This window comes from Macrotis lagotis, chromosome 4 (genome assembly GCF_037893015.1).
Source record: "Macrotis lagotis isolate mMagLag1 chromosome 4, bilby.v1.9.chrom.fasta, whole genome shotgun sequence".
Taxonomy (NCBI): Eukaryota; Metazoa; Chordata; class Mammalia; order Peramelemorphia; family Peramelidae; genus Macrotis; species Macrotis lagotis.
In genome coordinates, this window is record NC_133661.1 from 19,477,810 (window position 1) to 19,500,986 (window position 23,177).

Here is a 23,177-nt window from a genome sequence, read left to right on the forward strand (position 1 = left end):
AGTCAACAACAGGTGTTAAAAGTTCACTTAGCACTTCCACACACAACAGTCCAATGAATCCCCCTTTTTTGCTTTTGAGGTGAATTTCCTCTAAGCCAGCTGCAAGAGGGCAGATTATTTCCAGACTCAGCATGATCAGGAGGGAGATCTTGTATTGAAGCATTATCAATTTCACTTGCTATTTTTCCCCCAAATCAATTAAATTCAAAGCCCAAACCAAAAGGAGTATTTAACATAAGTAACTTTGACAATTATATCAATTTAACATCAAAACAGAACGGATAGTACAAATATCTCTTTCCCAAAAGAAATCAGTAAATTATATGATCCAATATTCTCAAGTTCCTAGAAATATAATTTATCCCAATATAATTTCCTTCTGAATTACACACACACACACACACACACACACACACACACACAACAGAAACAACTCTTTTGACACACATCGTGCTAATTTTTGCCCGTAATTGACACAATATATATTGTAGGGAGTCCTTTAACTATGAAAGGAGTGACAGTCCCTGCTTTATCTTCTTTTCTCCATTTCAAAGGTTGACAAGAAATTTCTGTTTCCTGTGTACCTCCAATGCCTACTAGATTAGTATAGGCAGCTTGTTTAGGCCAAGCCTGTGGCCAGTTCTGTAAGGGCACAACACAGTCCTATGTGCCTCAGTGTCAATCAAGTCTAGGAAGGCAATTCCTTCTACTTGGATAACACAAAGAGGTTTTTCTGAAGAAATCATAGTTGGGGTGGCTAGGTGGTGCAATGGATAGAGCACTGGTCCTGGAGTCAGGAGTAGCTGTGTTCAAATCCAGCTTCAGACACTTAATAATTACCTAGCTGTGTGGCCTTGGGCAAGCCACTTAACCCTATTGCCTTGCAAAAACTAAAAAAAAAAAAATGTGCCTTGAAGAAATCATAGCTGTAAGCAAAATTTCATTGTGGTTTCTCAGTTTTGCCCCCCCTTTTTTAACTCTTTTCCTTTCAATTTATACCAGATCTTGAGAAAACACATAACTGAGCTATACACTGGTTCTTATTTATGTAGCTATCATCATCATTAGCATTCACAATTGCGATAAAGAGAATTTCCCCACTCACATGTTTTACTAAAGGTATAATGTGAATATGTTCTGGATTTGGTGGAGCCAAAATGGTTGCAAATTCCTCATTGGTTAATCATAAAGGGTGAATAGGCACTTCAGTCAAAGCATATCGAGGCACCCTAAATTTTCCAGCACTCTTGACCATCAAAATTTTTGTATGGGTCAGGTTGCTGCCAAAGCTGCATACTGGTTTTTCCATTCCTGCAGGTCCTGAACTATTGTACCCCAGGATTGTTTTTGAGGGGGGGCCCTAGGAAAGGACCCCTTTCCCCCTCTAAATTTCCTTGTCTACATTCTGATGCCCAGTGTCCTACCTTTTTTACACTTTGGGCATGGAATTTTAGGATGATGTGCCCTGACCTTTCTGGGTTTAGCTCCTTGAGCACTCCAACAATCTTTCTTTAAATGTCCAGTTTTTCCACAAACAAAGCAAGTCGGTTTCTCTTTATTTCCCATGTGCATATTAGCAAATGCTTCTGTCATTAATTATGCATGAGTGGGATATTCCCTCTAAGAGTTAACATTCCTAGTGAAGTTCTCTCAGGGTTAAAAATCATTAAAACAAAGAGTATTAGTCTTAGACTATTCTTAGAAGAGGAAGAGAGGCCTTGCATTCCCAGTCAGACACCCTCCAGATTCTGCTACGGGAGTCAAACAGTGGACTATTTCCAGAAAGACCTTGCATTGATTCTGTTAGGGAGTGAAATAGAGGAATATTTTCAGAGAAGAGACCTTGCAGACTTAGTTAGCCACCTATTTGATAATAGACTGGGAGAACAGTAGCCTGCCTTCTTTTATTTGATAAGTACTAAGAAGACCTTGCATACTCAGACATTAGTTTTTAACAGAAGGTCATTAGAAATCTTCTGATACCCTTGCCATCTGGATAGTGAGGTAATAGTCTATGAAAATAGTTTATTCTTCTCTTTGTTGCTGGGTAGATTTTTCATGTAAAGATTGTAACTCTGAAAACCTTAACCAATCAGGTTGAAAGAGAGGGGGCTAGGGAGGGGAGAATGGCACTAGGCTGTATAATCTTGCTTGACTGTCCCCGCGGTGCAGCTCCTTGATCTTCTCTACCTTTGTGAGACTTGGAGTGTGCCCTTTTCTGGAGAAAAGCCAAAATAAACTTTCCTTTTTGCTCATCTCTATTTTTTTAAGTGGATTTTTATCCCACAGATGCATGATACAGCTGAGACCCTACTCTTGTCACATCTCTGAACCATTACCTTAATTAATACATTTATTCCTTCTCCATCTCCTAAGGTTCTTCCCACTTCGTTCTGTGAAATCTACAAAAGCCTCATCATTTCTTTGTCTAATAAGTGCAAATGGTTCCTTCTTACCATTTTGTATTGGAACAGTGCCCAGGCATTCTTTACACAGGTGGCAATTCTTCCATACGTCCCTAAGGCATAGTAAACAGAGTGGCGCGCACTGTTGTAAAGCTCACTGGTGCCACTTGTCACTGGGACCTTGTGCGTGTGTCCAAGCCAGCTGTCCACCCTAGACAAACTCTGCCAACCAGAGGGCACATTGTCCAGGCGTGCTCCGCCCGCTTGCCATCATTAGGCGCGTGCGGCAGTGGCCGCGGGAGTGGCCGGTCGCGGCCGGACAGAAGGTGACCTTGGCCGCGCCCCTCTCTGCCGGGCGGCTCCGGTCCGGGCCCGAGGCTTCCCGGATGAGAAGGATCTGCCCCCCGACCAGCTCCTGGAGCCCCCAAACTTTCTCCCTTCGCTTTTATTTTAAAGAAAAATGCGCTCCTACTTTATTATTGCGGGGGGATTTAGAAACATGAGGATAATCGCTACATTGCACACGAAAAGTTCAAGTCTGCACATCACGCAAATCTGAAAACCCAGCCGTGGCAGCGGACGCTGCGGCCCTCCGGTGCCCCCTCCGGTGCCCCCTCCCGTGCCCAGGGCGTTGCTCCGGCGTGGGCCGGCCCGTCCGCGGGCTCCGCTGCCCCGAGTCAGGCCCCCCGCCCCGCGGGGCCGCTCCCTTCGCGCCGCCCCTCCTCCACGCGGGGGCGGGGCCTCCTCGGGGCGGAGCCGGGCGGGTCACGTGGGGAGGGAGCCGGCAGGAGATAGGCTGGCGGGGAGGGAGGGCAGGGGCTCGGCGCAGGCGCGGCCCTCCGGCCCCGCCCCCGGCCTGCCGCGTGCGTCGCGGCGCCTGCGCACTGGTCCCGCGGCCCGGCCGCGCTGCCCTCCAGCCTCCCCGAGCGCGTCGGGGTCCGCGGGCGGAGCGGGGCCCGGGAGCGCCGAGGCCGGCCGGGCAGTGCCGCGGGGCGCCGCGCCGCCATGGGCCCGCATTCCAACCTCTCCGTGCGAGGTGAGCGCGCGGCCGCCTGACCTTGAGAGGGCGCCAAGGGCGGGCGGGGGAGGGGCCGGGGCGGCCCAACGGCCCGGCGCCCCCGCCCCGCCCCCCGCGGCCCCCCGCCCCAAGGCCGCGGGCACCGCGGGGCACGAGCCGCCCCCCAGGGATGGCCCGGCAGCGGCGGAGGGGCAGCGGCAGCGCCGGCCCGGCCCAGCCCGGCTCTGCTGCCATGGCCGGACCGCCCCCGGCCCCGCCGGCCCGGCCCCGCCGGCCCGGCCCCGGCCCCCGGCCCCGGCCCCCGCTCCGGCACGTTTCTTGGGGTGTCTGCGGCTTGTTTCGCTTTTGCGAGGCGGCGGGGCAGCGGCCTGCCCGGGGCCCCGGGGCCGGGTCCTAAGGGTCCGGGCCGGGCCGGGCCGCGCCGCGCCGGGAAAGCCCCGCTGAGCTCGGGCCGGGGCCGGGGCCGGGCCGGGGCCGCGGGTTGTCCCCCAGCCTCGGGGGTGCCGCCCTCCGCAGAAGGGGGCATCGGCCTCCGTGCCCCCCGGGTCTCCCTGGTGGTTGAGACCCGGGCAGGTGGAGCCCCACCTTCCCTTCCAGGGCCCGGCGCCCCCCTCACCAGCTCGTCCCCTAAGATCGCCATTCGTACAGCCTTGTGCGGTAGGCACTGGTGTAACCCCCGTTGTACAGATGGGGAAACTGAGGCAGAGGATGGCCCCGGCCCTGGCCCAGGCCCTAGCGCTGCCTGAGGCCAGCTTTGACCTGGGCTGGCCCCGGGCTGGCCCGCAGCAGCCGCAGTGGTCCCGGGCCCTCTTTCAGAGGCGGGCGCAGGTGCCGGGGCCTTTCTCCTGATGCCTGGCCCCGCTGGGGGAGCTCCTGCTGCACCTGTCTCGGGAGGACAGGAGAGTGCAGACCTGCGCAGGTAACACTTCCATTCAGAAGAGAGTGGCCCCGCAGCTCTGGGCAACGCCCAGGACCTTGCTTTTTGTAGTCCTCTCTGCCCTTTCACCCAAACCCCGCAGGGGATGGCAGAGGAGTTCGGGAAACCTGGAACCTCAACCATTCCTGGTGAATTCTTTGGACGAGAGTGCAGAGGAGAAAAGATTATCTTTCTTGTTGACTTGAATGATATTGCTCTGATGAATAAAATCCAGAGGGAAGGAAGTGAAAAGTCTGGGAGAATTGTCGGTGATTAGACTTTGTCATTGTCTCCCCTTTGCTCTTCTTCACTCAAGACTTTGAACTATAGGAGACCTTCTAAGAGGCCCTGGTCCTTCTTTCTTCCCCACACCTTCCCTTCCCCAATTCTGGAGCCATAAACCAGGACCCCACTCAGCCCCCCCCCCCATGTGTCTCTTCAGAGCAGTCACCTCTCCCTCTTTCCATTGTAATGTAAGTTCCCTGACTTTCTGTTTGTAGCCCAGGTTTGTGGATCGATGAAGATAAAATAGTGACTAGAGCTCTGGGTGGGGAACTGCTGGGGGTTGGGGGGCTGCACCACTTGGTAAGTGTCAGGGTCTGTGCTGGGGACTGAAGATAGAAGTACAAACAAGCCATTCAGTCCCTGAAATGTGTTTGACATGACTGGCCATGTTGGCCTTCTTGGGGAGGGAGGGAGGGAGAAAAATTATCACAGAAAATGAATGTTGAAAGTAGCCAGGATAGTTCCAAAAGCAAAAGTCTCTGCCTTCAAGAAACTTTGCTTCAGGGGCAGCTAGGTGGTGCAGTGGATAGAGCACCGGCCCTGGAGTCTGGAGGACCTGAGATCAAATCTGGCCTCTGACACTTAATCATTACCTAGCTGTGTGGCCTTGGGCAAGCCACTTAACCCCATGGCCTTGCAAAAACCTTTAAAAAAAAAAAAGAAAGGAAAAAAGAAGAAACTTTGCTTCTGAGGAGCAAGGCTGCCTGTAAAGGCTGCTGGTGGGAGTGAGGATGAGGAGGCAGCAATACTGGGGGACACTCTTATCTTCTGAATAGAAGTGTCATCTCCATAGGTCTGCACTCTACCTGTCAGATGTCCTGGTCCTTGGCTTTCTCTTACAGCTTTCCTTCTGTTGGACACAATCTTGTGCAGAACCAAGTCAATTTTAGCTCAGTTCCTCAGTAGTGCCTCAGCTCTCCAAAGTGATGGGGAGGTAAAACAAAAACAAGGGTTGGACCTTTTTCAAAAATTATTTGTCTTTGTATTCCCCAGGGCCTTTCCCACAGCAGACACTTTATAAATTCGGCTTGGGTGGAGAGAGGTATAATTCTGTAGTTCCCCTTTATAAGGAATGTTTGATGCTAGGAGATGAAGAAAGAAGAATCTTGTGGTTAGAGTTTGAAAAGCTGTGGCAAGATTGAAAATCTTCCCGAGAGCCATCTCTAGATGGGGATGTCAAGGGTGGATGGCATGAGACTCTCTCCAGAGAAACCATTGCCAAAAATGGATCCTCAGGCTTTTGGACAGGGCCTGAGATCCAAAGGGGACCAGAGATGCTTCTCATGTTAACTTGTCACTTTCTCTGCTTTCTACTTATAGGAAGCTGAATTTATTTTTTTTTTGTTATGTATAAATAGTAACATTCATAGGAATAAGTCAGTCATGCCACAAGTATTTATTATGCTATGGCCCAGACAATCCATACTACTACTACTACTGTACTGCTCAGGGAGTATGCCACACATACAAGGGGAGAGTCCTTTGAAGAAGCTCACAGCCTAATTGGAGAGAAAACATGTAAACAATTTTACATGTACAGGATAGATTGGAAGTAACCAACTCAGGGAAGGCACTGGCAGGAAGAGACATCAGGGAAAGCTTCTTGTAGAAAGTGGACGTCTAGCTGGGACTGGAAAGAAGCCGGAGGCAGAGGTGAGGCAAGAGAATTGTAGGCAGGGGGCACAGCCATTGAAAATAGCCAGGATTGAGAGGTGGAATGACTCCTGGGGATGAATGAAGTTTAAGAAGACTAAAATTGGGAGGGGGCTGGGTTATCAAAGGCTCCAGGGAGGATTTCATACTTCATCCTGGAAGTGATGAGTTACTGGGATTTACTGAGTGGAGCCAGAGGAGGACCTGGTCAGGCCTGCCCTTTGGGAAGGTCAGTTTGTTAGCTTAGTAGAGGATCAACCAGAAGTGACAAAGCAAGGAGAGCTACCAGCAGGCTTTGGAAGGTGAGACAGCATCCTGAGAAAAGGAGGTATAGGACAGGTGTTTCACTGGTAAAGTTGACAGAATTTAGCTTCATTTTGTGAACAATGCTGAGCCTGATGACTAAAAGGAAGTAGAATCATTGAGGGGGCTGTAGGAGCTGGCAGACTCTGACTTTAGAGGTCAGTAAGACCTCCTCATTTTCTAGGTGAGAATGCTGAGACCTGGAGAGGTAAAAGTCCTTGGCTCAAGGTCCTGCTTGTCAGAACATGGAAAGTAGCCCCAGCACTTCTGATGTCAAGTCCATTGTTCTTTCCCCAGAACCACCAAGAAACCATTAAAAAACAATGTCAAAGTAGAAGGAAACCTAAAGAACATGGGAAAACCACTTTAAAAGTTGACACAAGCAAGTAGAGAGCATGAGCCTCCCAGGAGCAATGGCCTGGTTTATTTTGAATTACTTGGAGAGGTGGGAGAGCTAGATTTCATTTGGGCTTTAGTGTTTGGTACTTTATGGCACACTGGGAAGATGCTGAGAAGCCCCCCTTGATTGTATTGACCTTTTCTTCCCAGCTTCTTCCTGCCCCTTGTATGATGTAACATGTGCAGCTATATGGTGTGGTGGATAGCGTGGTAGACTTGGAGTTGGTATCGCCAGGTCCAGTTCCTATCTCTGGCTTCTACTAGCTGTCTCACCCTGGACATGTCCTGTATGCTCTCCAGGCCTCTGTTCTCATCTGTACTGGGGATGCTGTTACCCATGGATCCCCCATAGGATTGTGAGGCTCAGATGAGAGCCTTTCTGTAAAGTGTGTGTAAAGTTGTGAGTTCTGCATGAAGGCCAGTGGCGTTGCCCTGCTCTGAGGCTGCCGGGCCCTGCAGAGCTGGTTTCTCTCACCTTCCCTGCAGCAGGGGCTGGGGTCCCATTGGGGAAGTTTGGAAGGCTTTATGAAAATGTCAGGAAATACTTCAAAAATGCACAGGACAAACCAGGAGGAATTTCAGAAAGAAGCAGGCCAGCAGGGCAGTGTGAGTGTGAGAGGTCCTAGACCAGTGAATTCCCGGTGAGGAAGCACCCTCTTCCAAGGCAGTTTGGCCCCTGCTCTGAAGTTGCTGGGTCGTGGATGGCTGTCTTAGCACTGAGAGGTTGTGACTCCTTGACATGAAATGACACCATTCAGGTGGGTCAGGGCAGGATTGAACCCAACTCCTCCTGATGCTGAGGGTGGAACTCTGGCATCGTGGTGGGTGCTGCCATGTTCAAGTAGTGTGTATCTACAGAAGAGTCTAGGGCTTTGTTAAGCTTCTGCTGCCTTCAACTTCTGTCTTCTCCCTCAAGTCCCCTGCTTCCCTTCTCCCATTGCTGAGTTTCTTCCAGAAGCTCCACCACCCAGGCTTCACTTTCTCAACTTCTGTCCCTACTGGGGCACCTCCTCTCTTATTTTCAGGTCCCTACTCTTTTCCCATTAGAAACATTAGCTCCTTGAGGGCGGGGGTTATCTTTTTGCTCTTATTTGATTTTCCTTAAAAACACTTTTGTGGCTTGAGCAGCAACATAGAAACATTGTATATCATCACAGAAAAACGAGGGCAAAAGAGAACTTCGAGGAATTGGGTGATAGGGTGAGAATTGGTCTTGTAGTTGGGGGCAAGAGGAGAGAGCCCAAGAGCTGTGCTGGTTCCTTGGGGTCAGAAGAAAGCAAGGACTGAGACCCAATTCTGACCTTCTGGGGGGATGTGAAGAGGCTTCTGGAGCTGGGCAACGATGCCCCTGAAAGGATGCCCGCGTCAGGGAACTAATAGCACTGATAGATTGATAGAAAGCTGTAGGTTTCATCCGTATACCCCGACCCAACACTTGAACTTAAATCTGAAAGGAGTAACACTTTTCAAAGTTTCTCTAGGTAGTATTTCTCCCTCTGAATCTTCAAATAGACTTCAAGATTCCCCCTTCTATTTCTTTTTAAATAAAGTACCTTGACTCGGGGATGTTCTCAGTATTACCCCGGCAGAGGGCTGTGATGGAGTTCAAAATGAGCTCTTTGTAAAGACATAAAATTGTTGTTTGTTGGGCGTATTGCTTTAAAAAAATTTAAAAACTTTTTTTTAGTTTTTTTGTGAGGCAAATGGGATTAAGTTAAGGCTTGCCCAAGGCCACACAGCTGGGTAATTATTAAGTGTCTGAGGCCAGATTTGACTCCAGGGTCAGTGCTCTATCCACTGCACCACCTAGCCACCCCTTAAAATTTTAAAATTTATTATTTTTGTCTTTTGCTTTCATATCACTCTTGGACTGTGATGCAGAATGAGACATTTTTGGACATGATCTATGTGGGAATGCTTTGTGGTTTTGTTGGTATTTCTCAGTGAGATTGAAGGGAGAGCAATTAGATTATTAGATTTTTTTTTTGCAAGGCAATGGGGTTAAATGACTTGCCCAAGACCACACAGTTAGATAACTGGTAAGTGTCTGGGTCAGATTTGAATTCAGGTCCTCCTGACTCCAGAGAATAATTAGATTTTTAGGTGAAAAGAAGAAAAGCAAATTAAAAGTTTTTTTTTTAAATCTTCACTTTCAGCAGTATCTGGGCCCCCTCCCTGATCTAGTGATCTATTCCTTGTCACAAAGATTGAAAAAAAAGAGCAAAAACAATAGCAAATTATTTGTCTCTGATAGTATTTATAATTCTCTGCCCCTGTTACTCCACCATCTCAAAGAGGGGGTGTACTTTCTCCCTTCTCTAGGATCGGACTCTAGCTCTTGTCTTCTTGTTCCTTTCAGTTCCTTTTTTTTCACAGGATCTATCACAGGATAGATTGTTTTCTTGTTTCTACTTTTCTCTTAAAATCTTCCCGTGATTCTCTGAATCCTCAACTCCCTTGTCAAGGAGCAGTCCTATGCCCACTGTAGTCATGTTCCTCAGTTTACTCAGCCAAGATGCTCCAGCTCTCCTGATAATGCTTTTCTTTTTCTTCTCAATTTAGCGGATTACATTGCAGCTGTGGCCCTAGCTGCTGGGACTGCTGTGGTGGGGTACCTGGCTTACAAAAAGTTTTTGGTGAAAGAAAAGCGCTTCAGTTCCATGGTCAACCTCACCATCCAAAAAGACAACCCCAAGATTGTCCACGCATTTGACATGGAAGACTTGGGAGACAAAGCTGTATATTGCCGCTGTTGGAGGTCCAAGAAGGTGAGGAAATGGATCCCTTAGTCTTCCCAAGTAGCAACAATCCCAGGCCATTCTCAGGAATCTTGTCATCAGAGAATTCTTATTTATTCTCTCTTTGCAAGAAGCAGGCTCAGCTCCTGATTTCCCAATGCGAGGCTGAGAGGCTTGCTGGCTCAGCTTCCACATACCTAGCTAACCCTGCCAGAAGAAGACAGAAAGCCCGCTCCTTGTAGGGCAACTCGCAGCCCCTGGGTAATACCAGCAGCGCTGGTAACCAACCATGGGGACCCAGAGTAGAGATAGCAATCTGGAGATGGGGGAAATCCTTTCCTGAAGCCATAGGGGAAGAGGAGATAAATCCACTCCAAGTGCCTTCTCAGCATTTCTGCTGATGTTTGTGGTCACAGAAAGAACTTTGTGTCCTGTCTTCAATGTAGAATGCTTACAATGGAATCTATCCCCCCCCCCCCCCGCCAGCCCAAAGTTCAGCTCCCCAGTCTGAAGTCCCAAGTTCTCCAACAAAAATAGATTGCACTAAAGCAAACATGGAAAGACTGGAGAAAATAGAGACCAGGGAAGGCTGTCTTCCTGACTCTTCCTATAAGTGAGGAGAGCTTTTATTTTAGCCAAACAATTGTCCCTGACAAAAAGATCCACTGGCTGGTCTGACCAAAGTCTTGTGTCTCTCATCACCTCTGGGCTCCCTGTCTATAGAAACTGGAGAAGACTCTTGGTGTTGACTCTGCCAAGCTAGCAGAGGCAGCATGCAGAGGGGATAGGACCTGGGACATAGGACATCCAAGTTCAGTTTCTGCCTCTGCTGTGTGTTAGCTATTGATCCTTTAGATGGGAACCCCTTGAGGGCACGGATCGGCTTTGGCCTCTCTTTGACCCCTATAGCTCAGCAGAGAAGTCTTCCAATTGCATATCACTCTTTCCACATAGATACATATATGTATGTGCATATCCATGTATGTAAAATATACATGTGGCATATAACAGTCACTTAATAAGTAGTAGATAGTGTGGAGCACTCAGCGAGCATTTATTAAGTACCTGCTATATACCATACCCTGGGGACTGAGAATGAAAAGAAAGACCAAAACCTGATGATGATTGTGACATGATCACAGGCCAGTCATGTGACTCCCAAGCCTCAGTTTCCTCTGGTTGCAGATTGCTTGTGCCACTTTCCCTTGCACCTTAACATGCTGTAGAAATGTGAAACAATTAGACTCTGGCCCTGGGGCAGCCAGACCCAGTTCTAACAACTCCAGGTGTGTAGAAGAGGTACCCAAGTTTTACAAAGCCTGTTAGAAAGTCTTGGGGACTGGGCAATCCGCTGCAGGATCAGTGAAATCATCTTTTTGGTGCAGCTGAAAGTGTGAAAAACTAAACATTCTGCAGTGTAGAGCCCTTTCAGGACTTTGAAAATGAGGAAAGTGTGGCAGCCAAATCTAGAAGGAAGACTCTCATTTAATTCCAGTTATTGCTTTCTCTCTCACCCTGAAGGGATTCTAATTCAGAGTCTGCTCTGAACAAGACCCTCTGCCCATTACCTTGAGATGTGATGAGAACAGAGGATTGAGAAGAGACCCCTTTGGTGACTAGAGGAGTCCAATAAGAATGAAGTCCTTGGCCAGGCATAAGGACTCGAAGGGAACATCCCAGCCAGCCCCCAGCTCTTGGGGTCAGTCTCATCACTGACACTCAAGAACTTTGGGATCCTGAGCAAGGGACTTGGCTTTGTTTTAATCTACTGAAAAATGGGAGTCATAGTGTCTGGTGAGGCTGTGAGAATTAAATAAGTTAATGTCAGGAAAACAAGCCCTGGGTGAGTCTTAGCTCTTGGGTCATTAAGGAGAGAGAGAGGGAGGGCCTTCTGACGCCAGAACTGGGGCTAAGATCTGAATCTGCCACTCATGCAGGCTTTGGGCTTCAGGATCCTCAGCTGTGAATTAAAGCTGGGGGTGCACTAGATGCCTGTTGAGTGCCCTTTGAGCTCTAGATCAAACCTCTTCTGCTAAGAACCAGCATTTATGTGACACTAAGGTTTGCTAAGCACTCTATCATGTTTAGTCTTCACAAATAGGGAGGCTCTATTATCATCTCCCTTTTATATACGAAGAAACTGAGGTTGCCCTGCCCAGGGTCACACAGCTAGTACAGATCTGGGGCTAAATTAATTGGAGGCTTCCCAGCTTGACTCCAGCAACATTATATACATCGTGCCCCCCTAGCTACATGAGGAGGAATGGCTAGATAGGACAACTCAAAGGGATTTGAATCAGCACCATTTAGTGACTTCTCCAGAATGACAAGAGAGGTGAAAAGACCAAGTGGAAGTGACTAAGGAAGTGTGGTGATGGACAGAACTTGGGACTTTGGTAAGAGTGGGGAGCTGAACTTGGGGGGGGGGTGAGAGGGAGGGAATAGGTTCCATTGTAAGCATTCTGGACTGAAGATATTTAGATCGAAGAAAAATAGCCACCAAGCAGTTAAAGCAGCAGGTTAGAAGCTAGAAAATAAGGGAGAGGAAGGGAGAACTCCTACTTAGAGGTCTAGTCAGGGGCCAGAGCAGTTGACTAGCCAGCTTGGGCACCTGCTCCCACTCAGTTAGAGCAGGGGGCTGGACGAGCAGGCCAGACTCCAAAGGTCATAGCCAGAAACTCAGGGGCCTCCCTGGCCTCTCTGGTCCCAACCTTCTCTCCAGGTCTGGTCTTCCAGGTATGGGTTGCCTTCTTTACTGGAATGTAAGCTCTTAGAGGGCAAGAAGTCCTTTCTTGCTTACATTTGTAACCTCAGTGCTCAGCAGTTAATAGCCCACAGTAGATAGAATCTGGCACACGGGGTCAGGAAGACCAGGTGGATCTGGGCATGCTGCAGATGATCATTTTCTTTGATTTTTACCAGAATGTTTGTGGGGACATTGGATTAGGTCATTTCCCAGGTCCCTTCTAACTCTGCCATCCTATAATCCAGGAGATAGTTCTCTTAAAGATTGTCACAGGAATCAGACCTTCACCCTGTTTTTTTTCCCAGTGGTATAGAGGAAGGTGTAGACAACATAAGTTTGTCAAAAATTTGAGAATGACAGAGGTGAGATAGGATCCCCCAAAGATAATATTTGTAAAGTACTTAGCTGTATTTTCAAATTAGTAATTGGATTGTCTTAGGGTACTTTTTTGGATCTGAGTTGAGAGTAGGGGAAGGTGGGGAGAATTTTAGGGTCTTTTTAGGTTGATGAGCCAACCTGGAGGCAGGACCAGCATTTGCTGAGAGGGGAGCAAGAGATGAGAAGGAAATGAGATACTGTTGTTTATCTCATTGCTTCCTAATTTAAATGCCCTTTATGGACTGACGAATGGTGTTGATCTCAGCACTTTCCTAAGCTCCAAGCAGCCATCCCTAGAAATTTCTTGGCTAAAGCTGCTGTTGATGGGAGATAGTTGAGAAATGTGTTTTGTAACTTTGGTCCAAGCTAATACAATTAGTGTCAATTAGTGTTGAAAATTCTCAGAATTCAATATGATTTTGTTAATGGAAATGACACCAGAGAAGCAGCATTGCCATATGTCTTACTTCTGTATCCTAAGGATAGCAGGGACTTTCATCCACATCATAGCTGAAATCTCCTAAGTAGGTTTTCTTTCTCTGTTAGAATATGAGCTCTTTGAGAGCAGGAACTCCTCTCTCACTTTTCTCTTTGTATCCCTTGTGGCGTTTGCCAGTGCTCTGCACCTAGTAAGGGTTCCATCCATTCAAAATGGAAAGAACTGGAAGTGTCCAATAAATGAGTTCAAATGGTGGGGTACCTCGGGATCAGTCAGGGGATTGCAGAATATAGTTTTGGTTTAAAAACAACCACTGAGACTTTTTTAATGGGGAGAGACACTTTTTTTTTTTGGTGATTTGGGAATTGGGTAGATGTTATTGTCACACTGTGAGCCGGTGGGTTCCCTATGTTGGGCTGGTGCATTGAGATAGCTGAACTCTCCTAACTTGATGTACAACTCTTGAGTTGGAAAAGAAGTGGGAGATGGTAATGCCTCTTGAGTGCCCTTTCCATTAATAAAATCTTGACCATTTTTGACATTCTGAATTTCCTTCATCTTTCTGAATCTCATTAATCCCCCTCCACAAATCAGATGCAGCACTAAACAAAGTCATATATGGGAAATGATGATTAAGTATCATGTCCTTTTCCCTTAATGTTGAACCAGTGATCCTGCCCTTTAACATATGGTTGGCCGGCCCTTCGTGCTATATTAAGAAGTACCCATGGGTTAGGCTGGGTGATGAAGAAACATCACTGGTGTGAATGTCAACATCTTCCTTTCCATTTCCAGCTTGAGATTTTCCTATTGGGATTCTGAACTTTTAAGTTGATTTAATTTGAAATGTTCCTGGCAGGTTAAGAAAACTAGACAGTTCCAGGGGCTGGATTTGACTTTACATTTTGCTGATTTCCATCAGTAAAAATAGAGACAGATCTGTGAATTGTGTTTACAACTAAAAAAATTAGAAAAAATTAAAAATTCTCAATAAAATACAAAAATAGGAATACTGAAAATCAAAAGACAGATCAATAAAATTGGAGGTAAGAAAACCCAGGAACTGATTTTATAAAGGGGAGGGAAAAACCAATAAAATAAATAAACCTTTGGTTAATTTAACTTTAAAAAGAAAGTGATTTGAACTATGCCTAAAGGGCTATAAAACTCCAAATATCATTTGACTCAGCAATAGCATTATTTAGGTCTTTCCCCTGTAGAGATAAAAGAAACAGGGCAAATATGTACAAAAATATTTATAGCAGCTCTTAATGTGGTGGCAAGAAATAGACATTGAAGGGATGCCCACCAGTTGTGGACTAAATGAACGAATTGTGGTATGTGATTGTGATGGGATACTACTGTGCTGTAAAAAGTGACAACTAGAATTCTTTCAGAAGTACCTGGAAAGATTTACATGAACTGATACAAAATGAAGTGATCAGAACCAGAACCAGTCTACAGTAATAGGTAGATCATAAGGATTATCAACTGTGAATGATGTAGCTATTCTCAATAAAATGATCCAAGGCAATTCTAAAGCCATGTGTGAGGAGAGATGCTATCTTGCCTGCAGAAAAAGAACTCTTGGAGTCTGAATAGAGATTGAAGCAGAATTTTTAAACTTTATTATTCTTTGTGAATTTTTTGGTCTGCTTTTTTTTCTTTTTGCAATATGATTAACATGGAGAGGTCTTACATGACTGCACACATTTTATCTATATCAAATTATGGTGAAAAGAAAAAATGGAACTTAAATTTAAAAAGATGTCAAAATTTTTGTTTACATGTTATTGAGAAAAAATGCAAATTAAATTTTCATAAAGGGAAATGGAGTGGCAGGGAAAGTGTATCTCAACATAGTACAGGAAACCTATGACATGTCATGAAGTTGGGAGAGCAAATGTATTCTACAGAAAATATTGTTGGCCGCTTATACATTCATTTCTTACTAATAACCCTCAGCAGAACGTGTCAGCTCCTTGAAGACAAGGCTTCTTGGTTTGTACCACTAACATCTCCTTTTGTGCCTATCACATAATAAAGGTTTGTTCTAAAAATCATTAAATGTCAGACGTACCAGTTCTTTAATTTTTCAATGAACAAAAATCTATTTTTCTCTCCTTTTATTTCCTCCTTTGATGAAAAAAACCAGAAGCCCTTATAACAAAATATGCATAATCAGGCAAAACAAATTCCTGCAATGGATAACTCCAAAAGACCAGTGTTTCAGTCTGCCCTCTGAGTCCTTTGTTTCTCTTTGAGGAGGATGTGAGGAGCATGTTTTATCTGGAGTCCTTTAGACTTGTGACTGGTCATTGGCGTTCTCATGGTGCTTGAGTCTTTCAAGGTTGTTGTCTTTGCCCATGTTTACTGTATAAACTCTTCTGATTCTGCTTACTCCAGCCAAGCCTTCCCAGGTTTCTCTGACAATACCCCCTTCAGTGTTTTTGGGGGGTGCTCCTGTGCAATAGCATTCCCTCCTATTCACAAATAACTGTTCCTTCTTTGATGAGCACCCTTTCAGCTTGCAATTCTTTGTCAGTCTCTAAGACTTTGGTTCCTATGGGTCCTTTTCCTTTTTCTTCAGGGGATAGGCCTCATAGTGGTACCACAGGGTCAAGGGTTAGAGTACACATGTTTTTGTAGCTTTTTGACATAAGTTTCAAATTGCTATCTAGAATATGCTAGTGGGTTTTTTTTTTAATCTGATAGCCTGAAGACTATGGCTAGTAATTGGTAAAAGCTGGCATGACACTCATCTAAAATTAATTTCCAGTTTTAAAAGTATGCTGTTGATGATGGAACATTTTAGTCACTAAAAGCAAACCAGCCTCCTGGGATTGAGTTCAGACCTCTCTCCTTTTATAACAGAGGAGGCCCCCTGGCAAGATGACATGGTCCCTTCTCCTTCCTGACCCCCTTGACCTGCCCCAGGTGGCCCCAAGCTGCTTTCAGTCTCATTTCATGTCAGAATTCTTCATGTGTGAATGGGCCAGAGAACATTCCTCCTATAACTGACAAAGCCTAGGCCTCTTTTACCGTGATTTTGTTTTCAGAGATCTATTTTATCCCTTCCATTTAGGTGGAATGAATGTATAGATAGGCTCCTGTCGTTCCCCCCCCCCCCCCCATTTACAAAATGGTGATGATGTGAATGTAAAATGATCTGCATTTGTTTAACATCCTTCTCTTGGAGATGCTGGCCTCAGTCACTCCTGTGAGAGGGAACCCAGTTTGGTTTTTTTTCCTCTCTTTGCCATGATAGGACAGAGAGGTGATAAGCTTACATGAGGGCTCCACCAAACACCTGCCTTTTTCTCCATTAAGAATGAGGTTTGTCCTTCATTCTGGAAGACCCTGACATCAGAGAGGTGAGGCCATGACAAGCATATGAATTGGATTTGAGTAAGGGGGTACTGAGTTGTCTCCAGCCTGTTTCTCCTCTGGAGCAACTGGGTCCAGTGGCCAGATATGAACCAGAATGACTGGAGTTGGCCCTGGATGCAAGGCAGTCAGGGTAAAGTGACTTGACCAAGGTCACCCAGCTAGGAAGTATCAGAGGCTGGATTTAAACTCTGGTCGTCCTGATTCCAAGGGATTCTTCCTTGATCCACTGCACCACCTAGTGTCCAGGGGCCTGAGCCAGAACCTGGCCAATTTCTTGCTTGGCCACTTTTCCTCCTTGGGTCACACAGGAAGCAGACAGTGGCCCTAGGCCATACTCCACCTCTTCTTCTCGTTAGGTGACCTTCCATAATCACTTCTCCATCATCCTAGGCCTTTACTTGCATCCTCTACTGGAGGAGGTTCTGGGTGGACTGGTCTATAATGGAGCAGAAAGCATTCCTGTGACCCAGAGTTAATGAGATAAAGTTCAGTAGTTGAATACTGCTTGGTGATAAAAATGTTGTATGTAAACAGAAACTCTGGAAGATAAACTGGGCCTCTTTCCCTCCCCTCTTTTCTGTCTTGAGTGCTGGCCTTTTGCCTCTTCTGGAATTTCATGCTGGTGGTTGTTTGGTTTTGTGTGTATGTGTTGTTTATTGGTGGAGTTTTTTTTTTTAACAGTAATTGCAGTTGATCTAATCTAAGCAGCTCTGGTATTAAGAAACTTGTTTGCAAACTGTACCTATCCCCTTTTATCCTCACAGCAATCCAAGATTCAAATTCTACCTCAAACTCTTACTAGCAGGTGACTTTTGGCAAGTCAGCTTTGATCTCTCAGAGCCTCAGTTCTCATCTGTAAAATGAGGGGTGAACTTGAGAAACCGTTCTGGCTCTAAAACTGTTCATAAAAAGCCACTATGGTAAATTCTAGTATCCTATTAGAAGCGGCCAGGTATTCAGTGGATAAAGGGCTGGACTAGGAGTCAAGAAGTTTGGAGTATGAATTTTGCCTTTGAGCAAGGCACCCTGTTTGCCTCAGTTTCCTAATCTGTAAAATGGGATAATAATAGCTCTTACCTCCTAGCCTTATTGTGATAGCCAAATGAGATGAGTAAAACATTTTCAGTTCAGTTGTTTTACAGTTGTGTCTGACCTTTTATGACCCCATTTGGGTTTTCTTGGCAATGATACTGGAGGAGTCTGCTATTTCCTTCTCTAGCTGATTTTACAGATTAAGAAACTGAGGCAAACAGGGTGAAGGGAGTTGCCCAGGGTCACATTGTAAATGTGCACACTGTACCACCTGGCGAAACAAGACTGAAAGGTTATGATTTGCTTAGTATCATGAGCTATTAAATGTCTGGGGTGACATTTGAACTGAGGTCCTGTTGCACCTATCTCACAAGTGGGCATCAAGTGAAATAATACATGTAAAATATAAAATACTATTAATAGTACATTAAAGTGCTACCAGCTGTACTTATCATAATAGATCCTATAGTTATGGTGCAACCCTCTGTTTTTATCTTTCTAGTTCCCATTCTGCGATGGCGCCCATACAAAGCACAATGAAGAAACTGGTGACAATGTAGGACCTCTGATCATCAAGAAAAAAGAGGTGTAATCGGTGGACAGTGTGGATTGATTTGTCCTCATGTTGCTGATTGTTATACAAGGAATTCTATTACTTCTGTCCAGTCCCCTTTCTCCCCTGGGTTCTCAGTGTGGTCTCGTGTAAGCTAAGGCTTTCATTTCTGTGCCTTCTGCCTCACTACTTGTCCAACACCTTGGTGACACTCACTGTAAAGAACCCTCCTGGCTTTTGGGTTTTTTTTCTGTCTTGTAGGGATTGTGTTCATCAGTTTCTTGAAATTTTAAATAATGACAGGATATCCTTGAATCTGTATGTTGATGTTAATATATTAAATTATTTTCAAAATCATGTATATGCAAATTGTAATTGCATGCCATAGGCAGATTCGTCACAAAGGCCCTTCCAAAGACAGGACGATTTCTTTGTTTCAAACTAAGAAGGCCTGACCTTCCTGGTTGAGAAGTTGGCTTTTTACTCAGCACATAATAGATGAGGAAAATAAAATATTTGAAATGTATTTACAGAGTTGATGATCCAGAGAAAACCTCCATTTGGGTTGTTGTCAGTTGTGGATTCTATTAATTGTAATACATCAATCAGACTGTCATCAGGAAATGAGAGAGAGATTTAGGAGAGGCCTTCAGGGCGATTTGGTTCATGTCCTCACTCTCTTCATCTTATATAAATACTTCATTTATGTATTTGGGAGGCAGAAAACAATCCTGAAAATGTTTATCTAAGAGTCATTAGATGAAAAATAGTTGAGCAAGAGTAAGATCCCCTGAAATGTCAAGGAGTGGGTTGTTTCCCCAAAGCTGATGTTGCCATGGACAGTTGTTTTACAGTCATGTCTGACTGTGACCTTTGTGACTGTCCCTTGTGACAAGATCTAGTCTTTTATAACATGCTTGCATGTTGGAAAGAGTGGTGAGAGCAGAGCAGGTGAAAGGTCCTTGCCATTGGGAATGGGGGGAGCAGGCACCTGGCAGTTGCTCTTTGAATATCATTGTCACTCGGTGACCCTGTCATCTCTTGCCCCTCATATGTAGTTGGGTCAAACAAGACAGTAAATTTGCTGAGTTTGACAAGGGATGCCGCATTCTGTGCCTGTGTTCTACTCCTGTTCTTCCCGGAGGGTGGAGGCATGCTTACCGGGGGCTGATGTTAAGGAAATTGTTTGAAGAAAAAAATAAGAATTAAATCATATTCTTCTAAACTGAGTGGTTCCCCCCACCCTTAATTTAAAATAGGCACAAACTCCAAAACTAAGACGTAATGTTTTTGTGACAAAGACCAAAGACAAGCATTTCTGATTCATGGAGGGGGAAAAGAGAAAATAACTGTTAGTAGTAGAAGAGATAAAATGAGTTCCTATGTATTTTAAATGACAGATGGGGTTTGGAATTTTTAACCAAAGGTTAATGGTAGAAAAAAGAATTTTCTGGATCAATACATTTAAGCAAAAGAAATTAGGAGTTTACCAATACTATTAATTTAAGAAATTAAAAAAAATACCAAATTTGAAATGTAGGGATTTTGAAGACAAGAGATTAATTTCATATTGGCCCTGCTTATTCAAGAAAGCATGCTAATTCCAAATGTGAGAACTCACTTGAACTGACAAATGCCATAATACAGGCAGGAAGTGACCTTTCTCCATTCTTCCTGGTAGAGCTGAATTCTCAGAAGTGAAATATTTCTATGATTTGAAAGTATGCTGGATTTGCTGTTTGCTAAAAGCCAGTGAATGACCAGTCTACTACCACAAATACCATGACGAGACAGATGTCCCAGGGCTGTGTCACTGTACAGTTCACCCTGTAATACTGAGGGAGAATGACCACCCTGTTCTAGTAGATGTCCTCAGCCATAGCTTATCTAGCATGTGGAATTGGGTAGAGCCTCCCATAATACTGTCCCTACCAGTTGGGCTTTCTTTGATTCATTTTGTGTTTTTCCTAGTAGTGAGTGGGTTCATTAGTGGCGGCAATGGTCTTTATGAAAGGCCAAATACCAGTCTTGAATCAGAAAATCTCATCCAAGAAATTTGCTTTTCTTGAATTTAACCTCCAAATTATTAACATTGCTCCCAAACTGGATGGGGACTCACTTGTTTCACCTTGGTTTTAAATTGAGAATGTCTGACATGGTGACTTTGATCAGAAAGGCATTTTTACCGTTTTGCTGAAGAATAATTCTAGAAGAGTTCTCAGCATACCTGGTGAGCAACAAGATGAGGGTTGTTTATCTGCTCTAGATCACAGATCTTTGATAGTTGAAATATAATATGCTAAATGTACTTTCAAGGGCATGTTCACATTTTGTTACAAGATTTTGAACTAAAGTTGCTTCATTCTGTGAAATAGTGTGTTCCTGTCATTGCTTAATTAACCTAGACACTGGAAAACTGTGATGGCTTAAGTGTTAGTGGGCATTCATTCACATGCAGAAAGGCATCTGCAAAAAGGCTTCCTGGTGCCTTTGGGACCTTTCTTGAAAAGCAAACATGTAAATGGGCTCCAAAGGACTTTGGTTTGTAGCTTATCTTTAGGACAGTTTCTCCTTTCATCATTTCCTTTACCTTGGGGCCACACACATTTTCTCACTGCCTTTCTCTGTCAGTTACTATTTTCCTCTCTTACCATCCTCCCCTCCTCCACATACATACACAGATAATATGAGATTATATAATTGATACAGAAATTAATATATAGCATATGATAGATATTTAATTTATATAGGGAATTGTATTTTAGTGTAACTAGCTCCCTTTGTAATCCTATATAATCTTATATAACTATGAATTTAAAAATATTATTCCAAGGGCGTGGCTAGGTGGGGCAGTAACTAGAACACTGGCCCTGGAGTCAGGAGTACCTGGGTTCAAATCCGGCCTCAGACACTTAATAATTACCTAGCTGTGTGGCCTTGGGCAAGCCACTTAACCCCATTGCCTTGCAAAAACATAAATAAATAAAATTATTATTCTGAGAAGGAGTTCAGAGTCTCAGCAGTCGCCACTGTTGTTCAAGACACTACAAAGAACCCTAATGGATTTTGAATATTCCAAGTCCCAGAGATTCAGGACTTCTCTTTTCTTCTTTTCTCTCTTCTCTTCTTTCCTTCTCTGTCTTCTCTCCTTTTTCCTTATCTTTCTACTCTCCTCTCTTCCCTTCTCTTTTCTCTCCTCTTCTCTTTTCCCTTCTCGTCTTTTCTCTTCCTTTTTTTTCTCTTTTCTATCCTCTTCTCTGTTAGTTCTAGGGCAGGCATTTAGTGCCAGGCTGAAAATGAACATGGTGGATCCTTTGCAGAAATAGAATCCCTAGAAGCTCAATTAACCTAACACATGTATTTATTGAGATACAACAGTGCTCATCTTGGAGTTAGGAAGTCAGTTTCAAATTCTCACGTTGTGAGATTCATATGAGATGGAGCAGCTAGGTGGTGCCATGGTTCAAGCATCGGTCCTGGAGTCAGGAGGACCTGAGTGCAAATCCAGCCTCAGATATTTAATAATTACTTAGCTGTGTGGCCTTGGGCAAGTCACTTAACCCTATTGCCTTGCCAAAAAAATGAGATAACACAGGTGCCTCCAAATTCTAGTAGTTTCAGACTTCAGTGACTTTTGCAAACCTCCCATGCAATCAGACAATTGCCAGCTGTTCTTATTTATGAACACCACCAGTCTCTGCTTGGAGTCATTTCAGTAGCTTGTGCTAACATCACATGTACCTCCAGCTTGCCTTGGCTTCCATATTCAAGGTCATCAGAAAGGAAGAGATTTTCCAGGCGAAGCCGTCTTTGTGCAAACCCGTCTGAGAGTGGAAAATTTTGTCCCTTTGCTTTCATAACCGCAGTGACCTAAAGGGAGCCCTTGCCAACTTGGTGTTCCTCCACTACCGTAGTTGTCCTTGATGATTTAGCCCCCTGGTGGAGCTGGGTAGCCATGCTATTCTCATTGCCATAGGATGGCAAAGTGATCAGGTACCACGTTAAAGAAAAACATGGAATTGAGCAGAAAGCTCCAACTCGGAGTGGATCAAGTTTGCACTTGATCCCATTGGAAGGCAGAGCCAGGCTTCCTGTGTGTTGGGCAGTGAGGTGACCTAGTGGCCAGGGCACTGGACTGGAGAGTCCAGAAGTCCAACTTAAGGGACCCTGAGCATCTAGAAAATGATAAAATGACCTGATTCACAGGGGGCCATTCAGTAGAAATGACCTCATTAGTACAGTAAAAGTATGAAGACAGAATGGGCCGGGCCCATCCCTGCCACTGCGCAGCACAGGGTCATTTGGAGAAGTTGCATAATGTCTCTGGGCCTTCTCTCATCTGTAAGACAAGATCCTGGGCATCCAAGAGGAAGTAAACTAGCATTGTCTTCTCTGTGTGTGTGGTGTGTGTGCTGAGCACTTTTCACAACAATCTTGGGAAGTAGGTGCTCTTATTGCATTTTCCCCTTTTTTTCCTAAGTGTAAGTAAAAATAGTTTTCAACAATCATTTTGGTAAGGTTCCACATTTTCCTCCCTCCCTTCCCTCTCCCCTCCTCTAGACAGTAATCTAATACAGGTTACACATGTATAACTAAGTTAAACATTTAAATATTAGATATGTTGTGGAAGGAGAATCAGAGCAAAAGGAAAAAACTTAGAAAACACAAAATATTTTAAAAATAAAAATAAGCTTTGGTAGCTCTGCATTCAGACTCCCTGGTCCTTTCACTGGCTGTGGATGGTATTTTCCATCATGAGTCCTATGGAATTGTCTTTAATCATTGTACTGCTGAAGAGAACCAAGTCTGTTAAAGTTGGTCATCACCCAATATTGTTGTTAGTCTGTCCAGTGTTCTGGCTCTGCACACTTCATTCAGCATTAGTTAATGCAGGTCTTCCCAGGCTTTATTCTAAAGCCTGG

General features: G+C 44.9%; 1 protein-coding gene across 1 annotated transcript; it reads left to right on the forward strand.

Moving 5' to 3' along the window:
* The first annotated feature begins 3,332 nt into the window (after positions 1-3,332).
* Positions 3,333-20,627, forward strand: CISD1 (CDGSH iron sulfur domain 1). The gene is made up of 3 exons (XM_074232278.1): positions 3,333-3,441; positions 9,542-9,747; positions 18,205-20,627. The coding sequence occupies exons 1-3, from the start codon at positions 3,411-3,413 to the stop codon at positions 18,292-18,294; spliced, it is 327 nt and encodes a 108-aa protein (XP_074088379.1). The 5' UTR covers positions 3,333-3,410; the 3' UTR covers positions 18,295-20,627.
* Positions 20,628-23,177: the final 2,550 nt, after the last annotated feature.